At 38.5% G+C, this 17,357-nt stretch overlaps 2 protein-coding genes across 4 annotated transcripts in view; one reads left to right on the top strand and one right to left on the bottom strand.

Annotated features, from left to right (window-relative positions):
- The window catches only part of MARCHF10 (membrane associated ring-CH-type finger 10), a 246,934-nt gene extending 243,279 nt beyond the window's left edge, over window positions 1-3,655 (bottom strand). For all 3 annotated transcript variants that reach the window (XM_037809926.1, XM_037809927.1, XM_037809931.1), the window contains exon 1: window positions 3,616-3,655. In XM_037809926.1, coding sequence (XP_037665854.1) covers window positions 3,616-3,626 — 11 coding nt within the window. In that variant the 5' untranslated portion in view covers window positions 3,627-3,655. The remainder of the gene's footprint in view (window positions 1-3,615) is intronic.
- A 6,175-nt stretch (window positions 3,656-9,830) lies between these two features.
- The window catches only part of TANC2 (tetratricopeptide repeat, ankyrin repeat and coiled-coil containing 2), a 553,793-nt gene continuing 546,266 nt past the window's right edge, over window positions 9,831-17,357 (top strand). Inside the window, 1 exon segment of the mRNA XM_037807876.1 lies at window positions 9,831-10,369. The gene's annotated coding sequence lies outside the window, so the exon portion shown is untranslated.

Raw genomic sequence — 17,357 nt, 5'->3', positions numbered from 1 at the left:
GGCATGGATTTGGTGATCTCTATTTTATTTCTGCAGAGGGCTTTTTCCATCTCCTTCATTTCTTTGGTTCTTTGCTGTGTTCCCTCCTGATGAGATTGTCAGCTGAGTTCCACGTAAATGAAGTTTCATTTCAATTCTTGGGTTGGTAACATAACAGTAAAATGTTCCTTCCTCCTTTTCCTCTACTGAATTCTGATTCTTTATTCTCTTTGGTTCTTTTCACACCATGTGTCAGGCTGGGTTGACTCAACCTAAAGAAACTGCTAATCGGGCTGTATTTACCCTACCTTTTCTTCCTCCCACCCATATGATTCCTATGACAGAGCTATAATTCCCTTATATTAAAAAAAATCATTTCTTGTCTAAAGCATTTTGATTAAAAAGAAATTAAATGTATTCCATTATATGAAAGGGGAAAAAAAAGACATAATTTACACAACTGTTACTGTATTCTTGTCTTTACTTTTATTCATGGCTAACTAGTAGGGTGCTAAACCATGATTGCATGGTCATTTTCTATTAAGGCCCATCATTCTCTCTTTGCCACTGACTTTTTCCTAAAATGTATTAACTGCCCTGTAACTACTTATGCGCTCTGAGTGAGGGGATATGGCTGGTTCAATGAAACCCATCCTATTACTGTAGTATCAACTCAAAGTTCATGTTATCATGACACCATCTTTGTATTGGGGCACAATAAATACCCTTGATGATGACCAGGTTGTGATATAATTTCTTTACCTAGTTGTTGTTTATGGTTTCAACTTTAGCACAAGTCAAAATTTCTTATATTATGCAATGTCATTCATCAGTCAATTTTTATACACAGAATTGTGACATTTATACATTTTCCAATGAATGAACATTTTAAGCTCTTGTACAGTAGCACAGCCTGAGTCAAGAGTTTATTTTCGGCAGCATCACAATCTTGGGTATTTGTTTTATGCAGTTATTTGAACACTTCATTATATTTTACTGCTATGTATAAAAGTGAATAGAAAATGGAAAAACAAAAATGCTGATCCTAATAATATCAAGCATAGGTTTCCTAAACTTAATACGATTGTACAAAGATGGAGTTGTTACTTGTATACAAAGAACTGACTATTCAGCCTCAGTCAGGTATTTGTTAATTGGGTCAAAATTAGAACATATGATAAATACTAGAAATATATTAGCAAATATTGTATCTTAAAGGTGAATTGCAATTAGGAATTGAATACTATTTTTCAACTCTCTGGAAAAAGAACTTCTTTTATAATATGCAATGCATTTAATTTTTGCATAATCAACTTTTGTATATGATAACAGGAATGTATTAAGAAACTGAGTAGAAGTTAGGTAGGAAGTAAACTAGGGATCCACTTGTAAGGAGAGACAAACAGTATTATTTATCCTGCTTTTCCAGTTCAAATGTCTTCTATAGAATTTACATGATCACTGGTAAGTACTTTCAATCTCTGTCTCATAGCTTATGTAGACAAGTAAAGATGAGGTCTGACATACAGTACCAGATATTCAGATGTGTTCTCTGCCTATTTCTCTGTGTTTTCTGACTTCTTGGCTTATTTCCTTCCCCAAATAAAGGTTTTTCTTAAGGTTCAGTCCCAAAACTAGGATGTCTGATTTTTATTGGTAAATTAATATAGTCACATAATGTCAAGTTGTTATGAACTGAAAGGGCATGACAATATGATGAGGGCTGTTGAGAGAGGTTAGTTGAAAAGTCCACTTCATCCAGATCTTGTCCTAGTCCATGAGCTAGAATTGATTGGACTCAGAAGAGTGGTCCAGGGTAACTAAAGTCATGAGAAACTATTATATTATCCAGAAGTCCCATTTATTAATTTTACAATGGAAAATAAAATTGCCACATAGACTAGAATATTTATGTTGGTGTTCTAGTTTGCTAATGCTGCCTTTAAACAAAATACCAGAAATGGATCGGCTTTTATAAAGGGGGTTTATCTGGTTACAAAGTTACAGTCTTAAGGCCATAAAGTATTCAAGGTAAGTCATCAACAATCAGGCACCCTCACTGGAGGATGGCAAATGGCATCTGGGAAACCTCTTTTGCTGGGAAGGCATGTGGCTGGCATCTGCTCCAAAGTTCCAGTTTCAAAATGGCTTTCTCCCAGGACGTTCCTCTCTAGGCTGCAGTTCCTCAAAAATGTCACTCTTGGTTGCTCTTGGGGTGTTTGTCCTCCCTTAGCTTCTCCGGAGCAAGAGTCTGCTTTCAATGGTCATCTTCAAACTGTCTCTCATCTGCAGCTAGTCTCTCAGCTTCTGTGCATTCTTCAAAGTGTCCCTCTTGGCTGTAGCAAGCTTGCTTCTGTCTGAGCTTATATAGTGCTCCAGTGAACTGATCAAGGCCCATGCTGAATGGGCGGGGCCACACCTCAGTGGAAATTATCCAATCAGAGTTATCACTCACAGTTGGGTGGGGTGCATTTCCATGGAAACAAGCTAATCCAAATGTTCCAACTTAATCCCCACTAATATGTCTGCCCCCACAAGACTGCATCAAAGAACATGGCTTTTTTCTGGGGGACATAATATATACAAACCGGTACAGTTGGTGTGAACAATCTTTCTCTTCCACTTTTTTTTTACAGATTTACCTGATTATTTAATACATTCAAATTCAGAAACATTTAATCTTTATCTATTATATGTAAGTGCCAGATATTGTGTTAAATGCAAGAGATATATCCACGAACAAAGCTATCTTCAAGGAGCTTAGGGTCTTGTGGTTTTATATTCAGTGAGCAGGAAATCAGAGTAGGTTGTATATGATTTAAATGTTTAATGAATTAAGCCACATTAGCCAGATGTATGCTGCTCTGTAGTAGGATATGCCCAACACAGGGCTGGGCAGATTGAGTCCAATGTCCAGGGCACACTTTCTGCTGTCAGTGATGCATGCGCTTTGCTAATATTTTACTCTCTGATTCCTGTTTTCTATCTTTTAGGGTTTCCACCCTCCGTCTTACTTTGATACATTAATTCTTAGGATAGGAAGTGTATCCTATTAACCATAGTGAAAATCTTCCTTTTTTGTTTTCTAGGTAATTATCATAGATCTTGATTTTACTTTGGACTTTGTCTCTTACTGTGGGACTTGGGACATGTTACTCTAAATTTTGGTGTTTTTCAATTGATAAAATGGGGATAAGAGTTCCAATTTTATAGAGTTTTTATGAGGATAAGATTAAATTAGATAATATAACAAATGCAAAATGCCTAAACATAGGCCTGATATATTGAATGGTAATAGTCCATAGAGCTTTGCAATGGGCCAGGTACCTCTACTTGTACTAACATAATCATCACATCAACCTTACAAAACAGGTATACTTTTTAATCTCCAAATCACAGATGAGTATCCTGAAATCTAGAAATGTGGAATAACTTGCTCGAGGTCACATATTTAGTAAAAGGTTGAGCTGGGATTTGAATGCAATCAGTCTGGGTCCAGGTCTTTGATCTGAACAGTGATGCACTTTTCCCTCTCTTTGAGTATTCACGTACTTCCCTTTCTTACCACAGCTCCATCTGTCTACTGGCTATTTCCACTTAGGTGTCTTTCCATTATCTTGATTCAGAGGTTCTTACCTGGAGTTCATGGGTGGGTGTCAATATCTTTAGCCCGTGCATTGGCCAGGGTTCTCATATTTAAGAGGCAGGAATCCAGCTAAAACAAACACAACCACAGAGATATTTCAGTGAAGGATTGGGGTATCTCTTGCAACCCAAGGATAGGAATGTGATGGATCCAAAGACTCAAATGCCATTAGGACATATTCTCTCTTATTTATTTATTTACTCTTGTGGTAATACACACACACACACACACACACACACACACACATTTGTGTGTATATATATACATATATATACATTCACATATATAAATTTTTTTCCATTTTATCTATTTTAAGTGTACAATTCAATGGTATTAATTATATTCACAATGCTGTGCTACCGTCACCACCATCCATTACCAAAACCCTTTTATCACTCCAAATAGAAACCCCACATCCACTAATCAATAACTTTCCATCCCTCCCCTTCCTCCCAGCTCCTGGTACCTCTAATCTTTTTGTCTCCGTGAATTTGCTTATCCTAGATAGTTCATATAAATGGAATCATACAATAATTGTCCTTTTGTGTCTGGCTTATTTCATAGCTCATTAAATCATAGTATCTCCTAACCAGAACTTTATCACTTGTCTTTCTCTGCCTAAATCCACCCTATCTATTAGACTAATGTTTTAGACACTAACATCTTCCTGTCATTCTTCTGTTTAAGACTCCATGGTGTCTTCTATCCTGGCAGTAAGGAAGACCCTCAGCAATCTGGGCCTGGCCTACCTTTCCAACCTCTTATCAGCTGATGTCTTATCTCCTTCTTAGTAAATACTCTTCTGTTCAGTCATACTTGTTGCTCAATCTTCTATCTGTTCTTTAGACTTGTGATGTGCCTATTTGTACTTCACACTAAAACTTGTCTTTATTAAGAAAGCACTTCAAAAGAGGTCCATTCTTTAGTATAAAAGTTGTTATACTCATTTCCTCATTGGAATAGCCCACCCTTCTCTTCCGCATCTATGCATTTTACCCTTTCTGCTTTCTTCAAAGAGCAGTCCCATACTGCTTCCACCTTTTGGCTATTGTGAACAACGCTGTGATGAACACTGGTGTACAAATATCTGTCTGAGTCCCTACTGCCAATTCTTTTGGGTATATAACTAGGAGTGGAATTGCTGGGTCATTCTATGCTTAACTTTCTGAGGAAATGCCAAACTTCTCTTCTGTGGCTACATACTTTTACATTTCCACCAACAATGTATGAGGCTTCTTGCTTCTCCACATCCTTTCCAAATGTAATTTATTTATTTATTTTTAAATAACCATCCTACTGGGCACTTTTCTCATGGTTAATGATGCTGAGCATCTTTTCCTATATTATTGGCTATTTGAATATTATCTTTGGAGAAATGTCTATTCAAATATTTTGCCCATTTTAAAATTGTCTTTTTGTTGTTGAGTAATAGGAGTTCTTTGTATATTCTGGGTATTAAACCCTTATCAGATATATGGTTTCAAAATACTTTCTCCCACTCTGTAGGTTGTCCTTTCACTTTAGAAGGATTCACTTCTGCCATGCAACTGTTTGTTTTCAGTATGCCGTGTGTGTGTGTGTGTTGTTTTTCTCAACTACTCCATTACTGTCTTTTTTGGTGTGTTTTTAATTCCATTTTTGTAGTGTGCCATCTTAATTCTTTTCTTCTTTCCTTTTCTCTGTAATTTTTAGTTCTTTTCTTAGTGGTTACCTTTGTAATTACAATGTACATCTTCAACTAATAACAACCTAACTCAATTAATACCAACCTAGTTTCAGTAGTGTATAAACTTTCTACTTCTGTATATCTCAGTCCCTCCTCCTTTATATTGTTATTGTCTCTGATTAAAGCTTTATACATTGTATGTCCAGTAACATAGATTTTAAATGTTACTTTATGCAGTTGCCTGTTAAGTCATATAAAGGAGAAAAAGCAGTTACAAACCAAAAGTACAATGATTACAGGATTTTACATTTACCTCTGTAGTTACCTTTACCAATGTTCTTTATTTCTTCTTATAGCTTTGAGTTTCTGTCTAGTTTCCTCTGTAAATGTGTTAATTTCTCTTTCATTTTTAAAGATAATTTTGCCGGATATAGAATTCTTGGTTGACAGTTACTTCTTTAAGGACTTTAAATATGCTATCATTCTGTCTTTCGGCCTCCATGATTTCTGATGATGAGAAATTTGCTGTTAACCTTATTGGGGATCCCTTGTGACAAGTTGCTTCTCTCTGCTTTCAAAATCTTCTCATTGTCTTTCACTCTAATGTGTCTTACTGTAGATCTCTTAAGAATCTACCCTGCTTGGAGCTTGTTGAACTTCTTGGATGTATATATTCATCTTTTATCAGACTTGGGAAGTTTTCTTTGAATACTTTTTCTTGCCCTTTCTCCGTCTTTTGTCTTTCTAGGACTACAATGATGCATATGCTGGTATGCTTGATGGTGACCCACATGTACCTCAGGATTTGTTCAATTTTCTTCATTTTTTTTTTTCATTCTGCTACTTACTCTAGGTGATTTCAATTGTCTTTTCTTGATCCTTTCTTCTGCCTGTTCAAATCTGCTGTTCAATCCATCTAGTGAGTCTTTCATTCCAATTACTTTATTTTGTAACTCCAAAATTTGTTTGGTTTTTCCTAATTTTTATTTCTTTATTTTGATCAGACAATGTTTTCCCAATTTCCTTTAGTTCTCTGTATATGGAGTCCTTAAGTTCATTGAACATACTTAAGACAGTTGATTTAAAGTCTTTGACTAAAGTTCCAATGTATGAGCTTCCTTGGGGATGGTTTCTGTCAAATTCTTTTTTTTTTTTTTTTCTCCTGTTCATGGGCCATATCTTCCTATTTATTAGTGTGTTTTATAATTTTTTGTGGAGAACTGGACATTCTGAGTATTATGTTACAACTCTGGAAATCTAGTTCTCCCACTCCTCTGTGATTGCTAGGTGTTTTCTGTTGTTGTTAAGGGCTAGGGTTGTCAATCTGTGACTTATCCAAACTATTTTGGCTCCCAAATGGGAATGGAAAGAGAAAAGAGAAAAATATATAGGTATTGCCTCTTTAAAATTCCTCTGCTGCCTTTGTCTGTAGGGATTAGAACAGAGGCTGCCCTCAGAACCCTCCCCAACCCACCCACCCCCACCCTCAGCGATCTGAAGTAGTCGATTAAAAGCAGTGGTCAGTGATTAGACCACACAAACCTGGATTTTGGAAGCCTAGGTCCTTATACCCCATCCTGGCACCAGCAAGCTGCACCAGGAACCCAGGCTGCAGTCCCCACCACTGCCTGCCAGCCACTCATTTTGGGGGTGGGGGGTGGTAACTATTGCACAGATGGTGAAATTCACTGATATTTACCACAATTTACCAGCTCTTCCTCCAGCTCTTTCCTGGATGCTGTATAGTGTTCCACGAGACTCCAGAGTTCCAAAATAGTTGATTCAGACAATCCTGCCAGTTAAAGGGTTGCTTTGGTGGAGGGACCAATTCCTGGAGCCTCCTCCTCAAGTGGATTTTTAGTAGGTAACAGTATCATTCTTGGGATTTCAGGTATCAGTAATAGGAAAGGAAATCAGGGAGAGGAGTTGAGAACAGAGGAGGCTTCTTTCTGCAATGTTGCTCTGTGACCTCTGAACCCATTACCTCTGTCGGGAAAGATCGTTAGAGCGTGGTAGCAAATTGCAAGACTTGTCAGTGGAACTACATGGAAGAGAACTGGCTGAGTAGAAGCATGTCTGATAATTAAAGCAGTGAAGCAGTGAGCACATTTCAATGGGCACTGGCACTGCCCAGTGTGAAAGCTGGATTTGGGAAAGGTCAGCCAAAAGAAGTGGGGAGTAATCCTTGGAAGCATGATGAAGGCAGTGAGTAAAAGTTACCCACTTTGCCAAAGCAAGAGACTCTGTGGGTCAGAGCTACTGTGTACTGTGAGAAAATCCCATAAAGAACTCTGCTGCTAAAGTTGAACAGTTACAGTATTTTTCTAATTTTTAGGAAAAATGGGTTAAAAGTTTACCTTTAGTGAATTGTTATTAAGCCTCTGGTACACAAACAAATTTTAAAAGAAAAATTCAGATGTAATTTCTTAAAAATACTTGATTTTTTGATACGTGGAAATCAGCAGAAACATAATATACTCATAATTAGCACTAGTAAAATTGTGTCAAGTCCATATAGCAGAATTAAATCTATCAATATTTCATGTTTCACAATGAGCACCATGATTTCTAGGTGCTGCCACTGTTTGAAAACCATGCACTGGACCCCTGACTGTCTTTTGTTATTTCTCCAACCAGGAATACTAATAGCTTTAGTGAAACAGGGAAAGGCTTAGAGACAAAGTAACCTTTAAAATAAGTAAAAAAGAATAAAATAGGGTAAATTTTAGTGTAAGAAGAATGATATAATTGTAGCTACTGTTTTCTGAGTGCTCATTATATACCAGTCTCTGTGCTAAGTATTTTTCAAACATAAATTGCATTTAATCTTTACAACCATCTGTGAGGTAAGTATCATTATCCCCATTTGACAGATGAAGAAAAGAAGGCTCAGAGACTTACTCAAGGTTACATAGTTGGTAAGTGGTGGGTGGCACATTCAAATCCAGATTTTCTGACCTCACAATGATGACATTGTAATGACTCTAATTTTGTGTGTATAAGATTTAAAGGAAAAAAAAACTTTTAAACTTGATATACAATTAAGTGCACAAATCTTTTTTGTGTAAGTATGCAGTTTTGTGATCATTAACCAAATACAGATATTGAATATTTCCAGCAATCCAAAAGACTCCCCCCATCCCTTCTCAGTTATAAGTAACCACTATTCTGCCTCTATCAACATAGATAATTTTTGTTACATTAATCTAACTTTTTAGAGTTATCACCAAAAGATTTCATATGCCAGTCCTGGACCTTGTCATTTTAGCTTTAGTATTTATTCAAAGATGCACTAGCTGTAACTTTTGAAGCACTTACTGTAGAGACTAGTATTAGGATAGGGCTTCATATTCAATTTCTTGTATTGTTCTGAAATTAATACTAACTTTAAAAAAAAGTAAAAGAAATTCTTGGGATGAAGTGCTCCTGGATGGGATGGGTTCAAAGGCTGTTTCAAACAAACAAGCAAGCAAACCTTCCTACCTTAGAAGCTCCACAGACAGTTTTCTTACTGATTGGGTGCATCTATTTCCAATCATGCAATCTCATTAGGAAGTGGATGACCATGAAAGGTCATTTCAGTTTATGGAAAGGAAGACTGACAAGCCAGGCAGAGGATGTAATAATGATTGCTTTGCATCATCTTACAGCATGCAAAAAAAATTATGTCCTATATATCTTCCACAGTTGACTTGCTGTTCTATGATACCAAGGAAAGGAATGGGAAAGGGGAAGAAGACCCAGAAGGGTGGTGATGGTGGTGTGGTGGTGAGGGCGGTGTGACATGACCTAATAATAGCCTTCAATGAGGCTTTAATGTGGTGACCTTCCATGCCTTGTAGATTTGCTCTTAAAACCACATTACTTCTTATCTAATCTGGCAGTGACAGAAACAGGGTCACAACTTTACCTCAGGTTCTCAAGCTGTGGTTGGTGACTTTACAGCAACTACTCTAGAAAACATAGTTTCCCCCTCACCCCCACCTTGTTGATTTTTCACCTCATTCTGACTCCCATACAGTCAACCATGGCATTTTGAACCAGTCTACAGGTTATAACTGAGGACCAGGGAAAGAATGACGCTTGTCGGTTCGATGACTTTAGGGGTAATATGTGCCTACAGGGATTGAAGTGGCCATCAAAGCAGGAGGACTGGCCCTGACACGCACATGATAGCAGTAGTCATCTCGAAAGTGACATCACCTCAGGGGAAGAGCCTAACTCTCCAGGGCCTGGTCTCTTACTGAGCGTCCTCCCTTCTCCTTCCCCTCGTCCCCCCACGCCAACGACCCCACCAGTCAAAGCCCCTGAGGAAACGAGAAATGCCAAGACATCACAGAGCAGTAGAACCAAGGCCCAATCTCTCCGCGAAGGGAAGGTTTTCATCTCCACCCTCACTTGGAGCCGCTCCCCACCCCCAAAACTGAGGAGGGGCCGGGGCGCGCGCGCTCCACCACGCACGCGCCCCCACGCACGCGCTCTCTCTTCGCGCTCGCGCTCCTCCCCACCCAGGCCCGGAGGGGGCGGGGCTGCGGGCGGCCTCCGAGGGTGCGACGCCCCCGGCGCGGCTGTGGCGCTAGCGAGCGGCCGGTTGGGCGCGGGGAGCTGGGCGCGCTGCTTCGGCTGGGCCCGCTGGCACGTTCTCCTCGCGCAAGCCGCCCGCTCAGCGGGAGAAGCTGCGCGCACGCCGAGCGCGGGACCCGGGGCCTCCGCGCTGCCCTCTCGCCGCCGCCCTCCGCGCTTCCTCCGGCGTCCGCGCCCCCGTTCCCATCCCCCTCGCGCTTACCTCCCGGCTGCGCCGCGCGCGAGGCGGAGCGAGGCGCCCGCGGCCGCCGCCGCCGCCGCCGCCAAACTGAGGGGCCAGAGCCTGCGTCCGCGCCGCCGCTGACAGGAGGATCGCCGCGGGTTGCGCTCGCCGGCCGGGAGGCCCCGCCGCGCCTTTCCCGGGCGTAGACCCACCGGGGGGCGTCCGAGGGCAGCTAGGTGCTCTGGGAATCGCGGGCGGCCGCGGTCTTCACAGGAGACCCCGGGGGACTGGAGCTTGACCCCGAGGTGCAGCGAGTCCCTTAAAGCGGCAGGTAAGAGACCCGGGGGAGCCGAGAAAGGAAGGATCGCTCAGTGACAGGGACGTTCGCCTCCAACGCCTAGGATCGAGGGAGAGGGGCGGAGGCGAGCGGGGAGACAGCGAAACGGGCAGCGAAGTGCCTCCGGTGTCCAAGGCTTGCGGAAGGTTGGCTCCGAAATGTTGGCATTAAGGGTGGCTTCACATGGGTCCGGCGGCGGTCACTTCGGTGTCACCCAGGGTGTCATGGAATTTGGTACCAAGAGCGTCTGCGGATGCCGGGGACCCAGGATAAGACGAGGCAGGTTGCTAAACGTGGCAGGGAATGTGGTGCAGAACGAGTTGCAAAATGTGCCCCCAGATGCAACATCAAAGTAGTGAAATGTGCAGGTGAGGTACAGGACAGGTGGCTTGTGTGGCGTTGAAATTCATGGTAGAAGTGTTATTGGTGATATTAATAATTCCTCTGGTAAAGGAGGTGTAGTACAATAAAAGGTTAATGGGGCTTATTGCTAGATATTTTATCACAGGAAATCGAAAGGAGATATGATAAGCAATGTTTGAGATAAAGTCCCCACGTGAAAGAAGAAAGCAAATTGTTTCTGACGGTGAGATTTGAAAGGGATAAAGAGGGCTAAAATAATTCCAGGTTTCACCATCAGCGTGTAGAGCACTGATAAATTGTATCTTATCTTCTGTTTCAGGTTTGGAATGTTTAAAATGGTTTTCCTAAAACGTAACGATGATAATTGATATTAGGAAGAAGATTTGATGTTTTGATGTTTTGGGTGTCTTTCACTCTCAGCTCCTCTCCAGGGAAAGGAGGGTGGGGGTGAGGGAGCAAACCGGTCTTGAGCTTAATTGTGAATTCAATATCATTAAGCAAAGGGGGAAATATTTTCCATATGTGCCCCTTTCTCCATTTTTACACAGGTGAAAATATCTGGAATGAGGAAAACAAAACAATATGGTGAACAAAAGGATACATTTTCAGGCCTTTTGAGGGTTTGGAGCCAAAAGCTATGGCAATGGTTAATTACAGAGAATGGCAGTAGTGAAATATTCTTTCATGTTCTTGGTGTTGGGATGGCAGAAAAAGAAAAAAAATTGAGTACAGTAAATGTGGCATAAAAAGCAACAATATGGATACTGTCAGTGGAGCTCTTGTTGCAGCATTTCTCAGGTAGAGAGGATCATCTTAGGAATGTGAGTGCAAAAAATAAAAATATTAAATATTCTCTCTCTCTCCCCCCAAAATTACCCACATTCTGTAAAACACTGTGACTTCCATTTAAGAAGAACATCTGTGTTTTGAGAGGATTGTCGGAACATAGCTGGAATTTCTGAAGTAACAAAAGACATCTTGACGAGCTATTTACTGTACCTTATATATATACATACAACCAGTGTCTGTCTACTGTGAAACAAAAGCAAAAATACCTGGATGTGTTCATTAGGATATGTTTAATTATTGATGAGACTATAGCATTTTATGTTATAATTCTTGTAGAGAAGCTGAATTACTTGCCTGCATGTTGTTCGGTTTTATGGTAATTTGCCAGTTCATCTGAAAATTCATACTGATTGGTTTCCTCTTGGATCCAAATTCAGCCATTGAGGGATCTTTTGCTTCAAAGGCATAACTGGATTTTCTTTGGTGATTGATTTTGGATTTTAGTCTTTTCTGTAGATTTGCCCCTCACCTTGAGGCTCTGGACTAAAGAAGAGAAGAGAGGGCCGGAGGAGAATAAAGAGCAGTTCTGTTGGGTCTTCCTGTTTTGTTCTGACTGTAAGCCATACGTACTGCCACCCCCTACTGTCTGTACGAAGAGGTGTCACAGAGCCTCATTCTTTTCCTGTTATCACTGCCCCCTTGTGTAAGGGAAGAAATTGATATTTGCAGTTCTGGGAACTGCTGTCCTCAGATTTTTCTTCATAGAGTGGCTATGTAGACATATTAATCACCTGTTCTCTTTAGAGTAGTAGGGCTTTCCAATTTGATGTCTATTTTTATTGGTATATAATTTTAGTCAGTAATTCAAATTGTTAAGAAAGTTTTCTATATTTTCAAGAAGATGGTACTGCAATACTTCTAGTACTAGTAATAGCTCACAGTTACATAGACCTACTCTGTGCTAGTCCTGTTGTACTTGTTTTAGATATAATTAACTCTTTTAATCACTTCCAGCATACTGGGAGGCATGTAGTGTTACTTCCATTTTACAGATGAGAAACTATAAACAGAGAGAGGTTAAATAACTTGCCCAAGATTATATAGCTAGGGCATGATTGAGCTAAATTTCAGTTCAGGAACTCTGGCTCCAGACTGTGGTTTTCACCCTCTCCCCTCTCACTCAAATTAGAAGTGACAACATATAATTAAAATGCATGTGCTCATCATAAAACAAATACTATAGATGTGGATAAACCTGGTAACACTCATAAATGGTAAGCCTATAAATACACAAAAAATAGTTATTTATAGTTTGAACATTTCTCTTTTGGAATTAATTTTTGTAATTCATTTCTGGGATTATGATTAGAAAAGTATCAATACTTTTTATGTGGTCAAATAAATATTTGTAATGGATGTTGGTTTATGATGGAACTTTAGAGGTAAAAAATTACTTTCAGTTATATATATGTGTGTGTATAAATATATATATTTATTTGAATAAATCATCTCTTTAAAAGCATCAGTGAACCCTTATTGCTGATTTTCTGTAGGAAAATTAAGGAGAAATTTTCTGATATTTTTTCTGTCTACTCACATTTTTATGATCTCTGTTTTATTTATTTTAAAAAGTAATTGGCAAAACTGTGTTGGATGCATATGTACATTTTACCTCTTCCAGCAACAAATATTTGCCCAGATTTTTCTCACATTTAAACATTGTCTTAAAGATATTGACTGCATATGAAATAATATTTATAAAAATGTATGAAGTATGAAGAATGACAGTACAGCAAACATTCATATACATTCCACCCAGTTTAAGAAATGGAACATTACTTCCTACACTTCTAGCATTTATTTTCTTCTCTTAGTCACACTGTTTCTGCCATTCTTTTTATCAAAAAACTTTCCCTATTAGGTTTTGAATCACACTTCTCATGTAGCGTAACATGCCTTTCATTTTTATATACTTTTGTAGGAGAATTCAACACTAATCTACTGATTATGGATAAAACTTATTCAGGATGTATGTTTATATAATTTAGCACATTTAATAAATTGTCACAGGCTTAGGTCATACTCTTTATTTGTGTTGGTAATTCATTTTAGAATACTTTGTTTATAAAACCTAATTTTGGTTTGCATCTTTATAACAATGTTAAACATTAGATTATTTCCCTCTTCCGTCATTGATTTGACTGTTCCATGCTAGCTTACCTTTTCTCTCATCCCCATAAATGCCTTTGCTCTTCGGGAATTTCTGAATGCAAGAATGTACATTATGTTGATTGGAGAAGGAATTATACCCTATTTGAGTAATTCCAAAAGGGGAATGTTGGGATAGTTGATAATGATTAGATATATGGTAGAACAGGTGTGCATAAAAGAAATGCATCAAAATTCTCTTGTCATTTTTTCTTCCTTTTACAGTAGAATTAAAACTGAACCTCTGAGACACACTGATTGAGTAAACTAGTTGAATTCATTGGATGTACTTACACAGAAGCCAGTGTTAGCTGGAATATTTTTACTGATGTACCCAGATTTTATTTCAAGGAGCTAGAACAGACTGTTGCAGATGGCTATTTAGTTTTCTAGCACTGGTCTGATCAATGTAAAATATACTGTAAAACAGTTTGGAAGACAGTTGAATTATTTGGGCATTACTTTTTTTCCTGTGAGTGAATTGAGACTCAGCATTGTCATATCAGCTTAATGTACTTGTAATCATCAAATACTATGATTATTTGGAGAGAAGGCACTGTATAATCTATTGTATAAATAAATAGGTTGGATTTTGTTATACCATTAAAATTAACTAACATTTGATTTATTTGAATAGCATCTTTTGTAGTAACTTGTATTAGGTCAAGATTGTTTAAGATTAAAAAAAAGAATTGAGGAGATGTTTATATGGTGATGGAGGATATATATATCCCTGATGAACCTCTTGAAAAAGCTGTGGGAAGATATAGGTTAAAAGAAGAGCATAAAGACTTGGAGCTGTATTTTGCCATCAGTGATCCTTTTTTCTTTCTTTCAGAGGATATTTTATTTTGAGTATTTAGATTCAAGGTAATATTACCTGGAGAACAAGAAATTTGGTCCTGAGTTGTAGAAGGCTAAAGCAGGTTGAGAATGCAGTAAGTGAAAGGTAGCACCCTTTCTTATTCCGGAAAGCTGTAAATAAGTAATTATAATATCACAATTACTTCTGGAAACAAATTTCTTTAATTAGATTTTATTTTTAAAAATCTTTTTGCATGGACCATACATTACAAAAATATCTTATGTTCAACTTCTCTTTGCCCTTGAGTAATTGAAGGTAAATATGACTAAGTTTAAGAGGCAAAAAAATTAAGTTGGTGTTAATCTTAATCATGCTCTTTCTTTACCTTTTCTTTCCGTAATATCAATTCCTGCCTTTTTTTAGTGCGCCTTTCTTTTTATCAGAACTTGAGAGACTCTCCTATTAGTCTCTTAAACTGAGTAGTTGCGTTTGAGTGAAAGATCTTGTCTGTGTGTTTTTCCAGACTCCAGTTGCCCAGTAGACACTTTTACTGTTTTTGTTAAATTTACATAGCTTTCTTTCATAGGTACCTCTGCATTGCTGCCAGAGAGATCTTTCTAACCTGGTCACCTGATCATGTCACACTTCTCTTCAGAATCTTTTAGTGGCTCTTCCTCACTTAATGTGAGGAATCTCCTTAGCAAAGCAGACAGTGCCCTTTGTGTGCCTCCTCTTTAGTCTCATTGCTTGCCATTTTCTTCTTCAGAGGTATGCTTCACCAGTATTGAACTACTTGTGGTTTCTTTGTCATGTAATATTCTCTTATCTCTCCAAGCCTTTATATAAGAAGTATTCGCTCTGTGGAATCCCACTCTTCCTTTGTTCTCTGGGCAAACTGCTAGTCAGCCTTTGCTTCTTGGGCAAACAGTATCTTTTGAGTGAAGATTTTACTTACTCTCCCAGATGGACTTGGGCATGCCATTCCTTTATCTCATCATACCTGGTAAATATGACATTATAGTAGTTGTCAACATCTTATTTTCATCACTTATTTATCTGTCTTATCACTAGCCTGTGAAGTCCTTAGAAGTAGGCAGTATTGCTTTTCACCTTTTATTTTCAGCACCAACATAGCAGGTGCTTATTATCTATTTATTGAATAAAGTTTGTTGCATGTTATCTCAGTTATGCTTTTGAAAGTTCATATCTTATTGTGGCATTAGAGGAAATTCCAGGCATCAGGAGGTATGTGTAGGAAAATATACATACAAACATACATATACCATCTGAAGTATTATTCAGAATAACTCCTGGACTGTAATTAAAACTAACCCTAAAGATAAATCAGATTTTGTTCTTTTTTAGGTTTCCAGAGGTGGAGGAAGGAAGATTAGAAGATTGTCTGTCTACCCCCTTGTATTAGTTAGGGTTCTCTAGGGAAACAGAACCAATAGGAGATATCTGTAAATATGAGATTTTATAAAAGTGTCTCATGCAACCGTGGGTATGTACAAGTCCAAATTCCGTAGGGCAGGCAGCGAGTTGGCAACTCCAGTGAAGGTCTTTGATGAATTCCCCAGGAGAGGATGGCTAGCTGAAGAAGAAGTGAAAGTTCTCTTTCTTCTCCCTTAAAAGTCTTCAACTGATTGGATTAAATCCACCTGATTGAAGTATGTCATTGTGGAAGACAAGCCCTTCCATTGATGTAATCAGCCACAGATGCAGTTAATGTACTGATGATCTAATAAACCAGCCTTCTGGTTTATTAACCAGCCACAAATGTCCTTGCAGTTAGTTAGGCCAGTGCTTGCTTGACCAGACACCTGGGCACCATCACCTCGCCAAGTTGACACATGAACCTAACCATCACACACCTGTTCCTTTTTCTGTGTGAACTTTAGCCAATCACCTAATTGTTCAAAGTGTGTTTATTTGTAAAATGAAAGTAATAATTTATGCTTTCCAGGTTGGTGGCAATTTAATGAAGGAACATATTTGAGAGCATTTTAAGATTTCAAAATATTATAAAAATATCAGTTATACCCATTGTATGTTACAGGGGTTGGCAGACTACAGCATATGCACCATATCCTCTAGCCTACCATCTGTTTTTGTACAACCTGCAATCTAAGAATGGCTTTCACATTTTTAAATGATTGAAAAAAAATCAAAAGAAGAATAATACTTTGTGATTGAAAATTATATGAAATTCACATTCAGCGTCCATAAAGAGAGTTTTATTGGAACATAGCCGTGCTCAGTCATTTACATATTGGCTGTGGCTATTTTGGGTTACAGCAGCAGAGTTGAGTAGTTACAACAGAGACTGTATGTCTGCAATGCCTAAATATTTAGGCCTTTTACAGAAAAAGTTTATTAGCCCTTGGTCTATTATATAGTTTATGACTACTATGTAGTCTTTAGTGTTTGTTGAACATAATGAGTTGGAGATATACCAAATATGTCTCTTGAAGGCCTTTGTGGGGGATAACTGCTTCTGTTTATTAATTGAGAAAAGATTAACCACTTTGCCCTAGTATTGACTTACCTGACAGGCCCTTACTGTACCTCCTTATAACACCCTTATTATGTCTAACTCTGAAGATGTTTCGGACAAAGCGTGTTATTAGAGTTTATTCCTTTTTTTTTTTTTTTTTTTTGACGAGGTATCCCAAGTGGAGAGGTTTGGAAGACAGAATGTAAGAGAACATTTTTCTTTGCTTCATTTTTTCAGGTCCCAGTCTCCCACATACCTATTTTGCATAATAAAAAATTGTTATATGGCAATACTTTAGAAAAAAAATCTTGATTTTGTAT

The sequence above is a fragment of the Choloepus didactylus genome, chromosome 18 (genome assembly GCF_015220235.1).
Source record: "Choloepus didactylus isolate mChoDid1 chromosome 18, mChoDid1.pri, whole genome shotgun sequence".
In the NCBI taxonomy this organism is placed as follows: Eukaryota; Metazoa; Chordata; class Mammalia; order Pilosa; family Megalonychidae; genus Choloepus; species Choloepus didactylus.
This window is presented reverse-complemented; position numbering and strand designations above follow the sequence as displayed.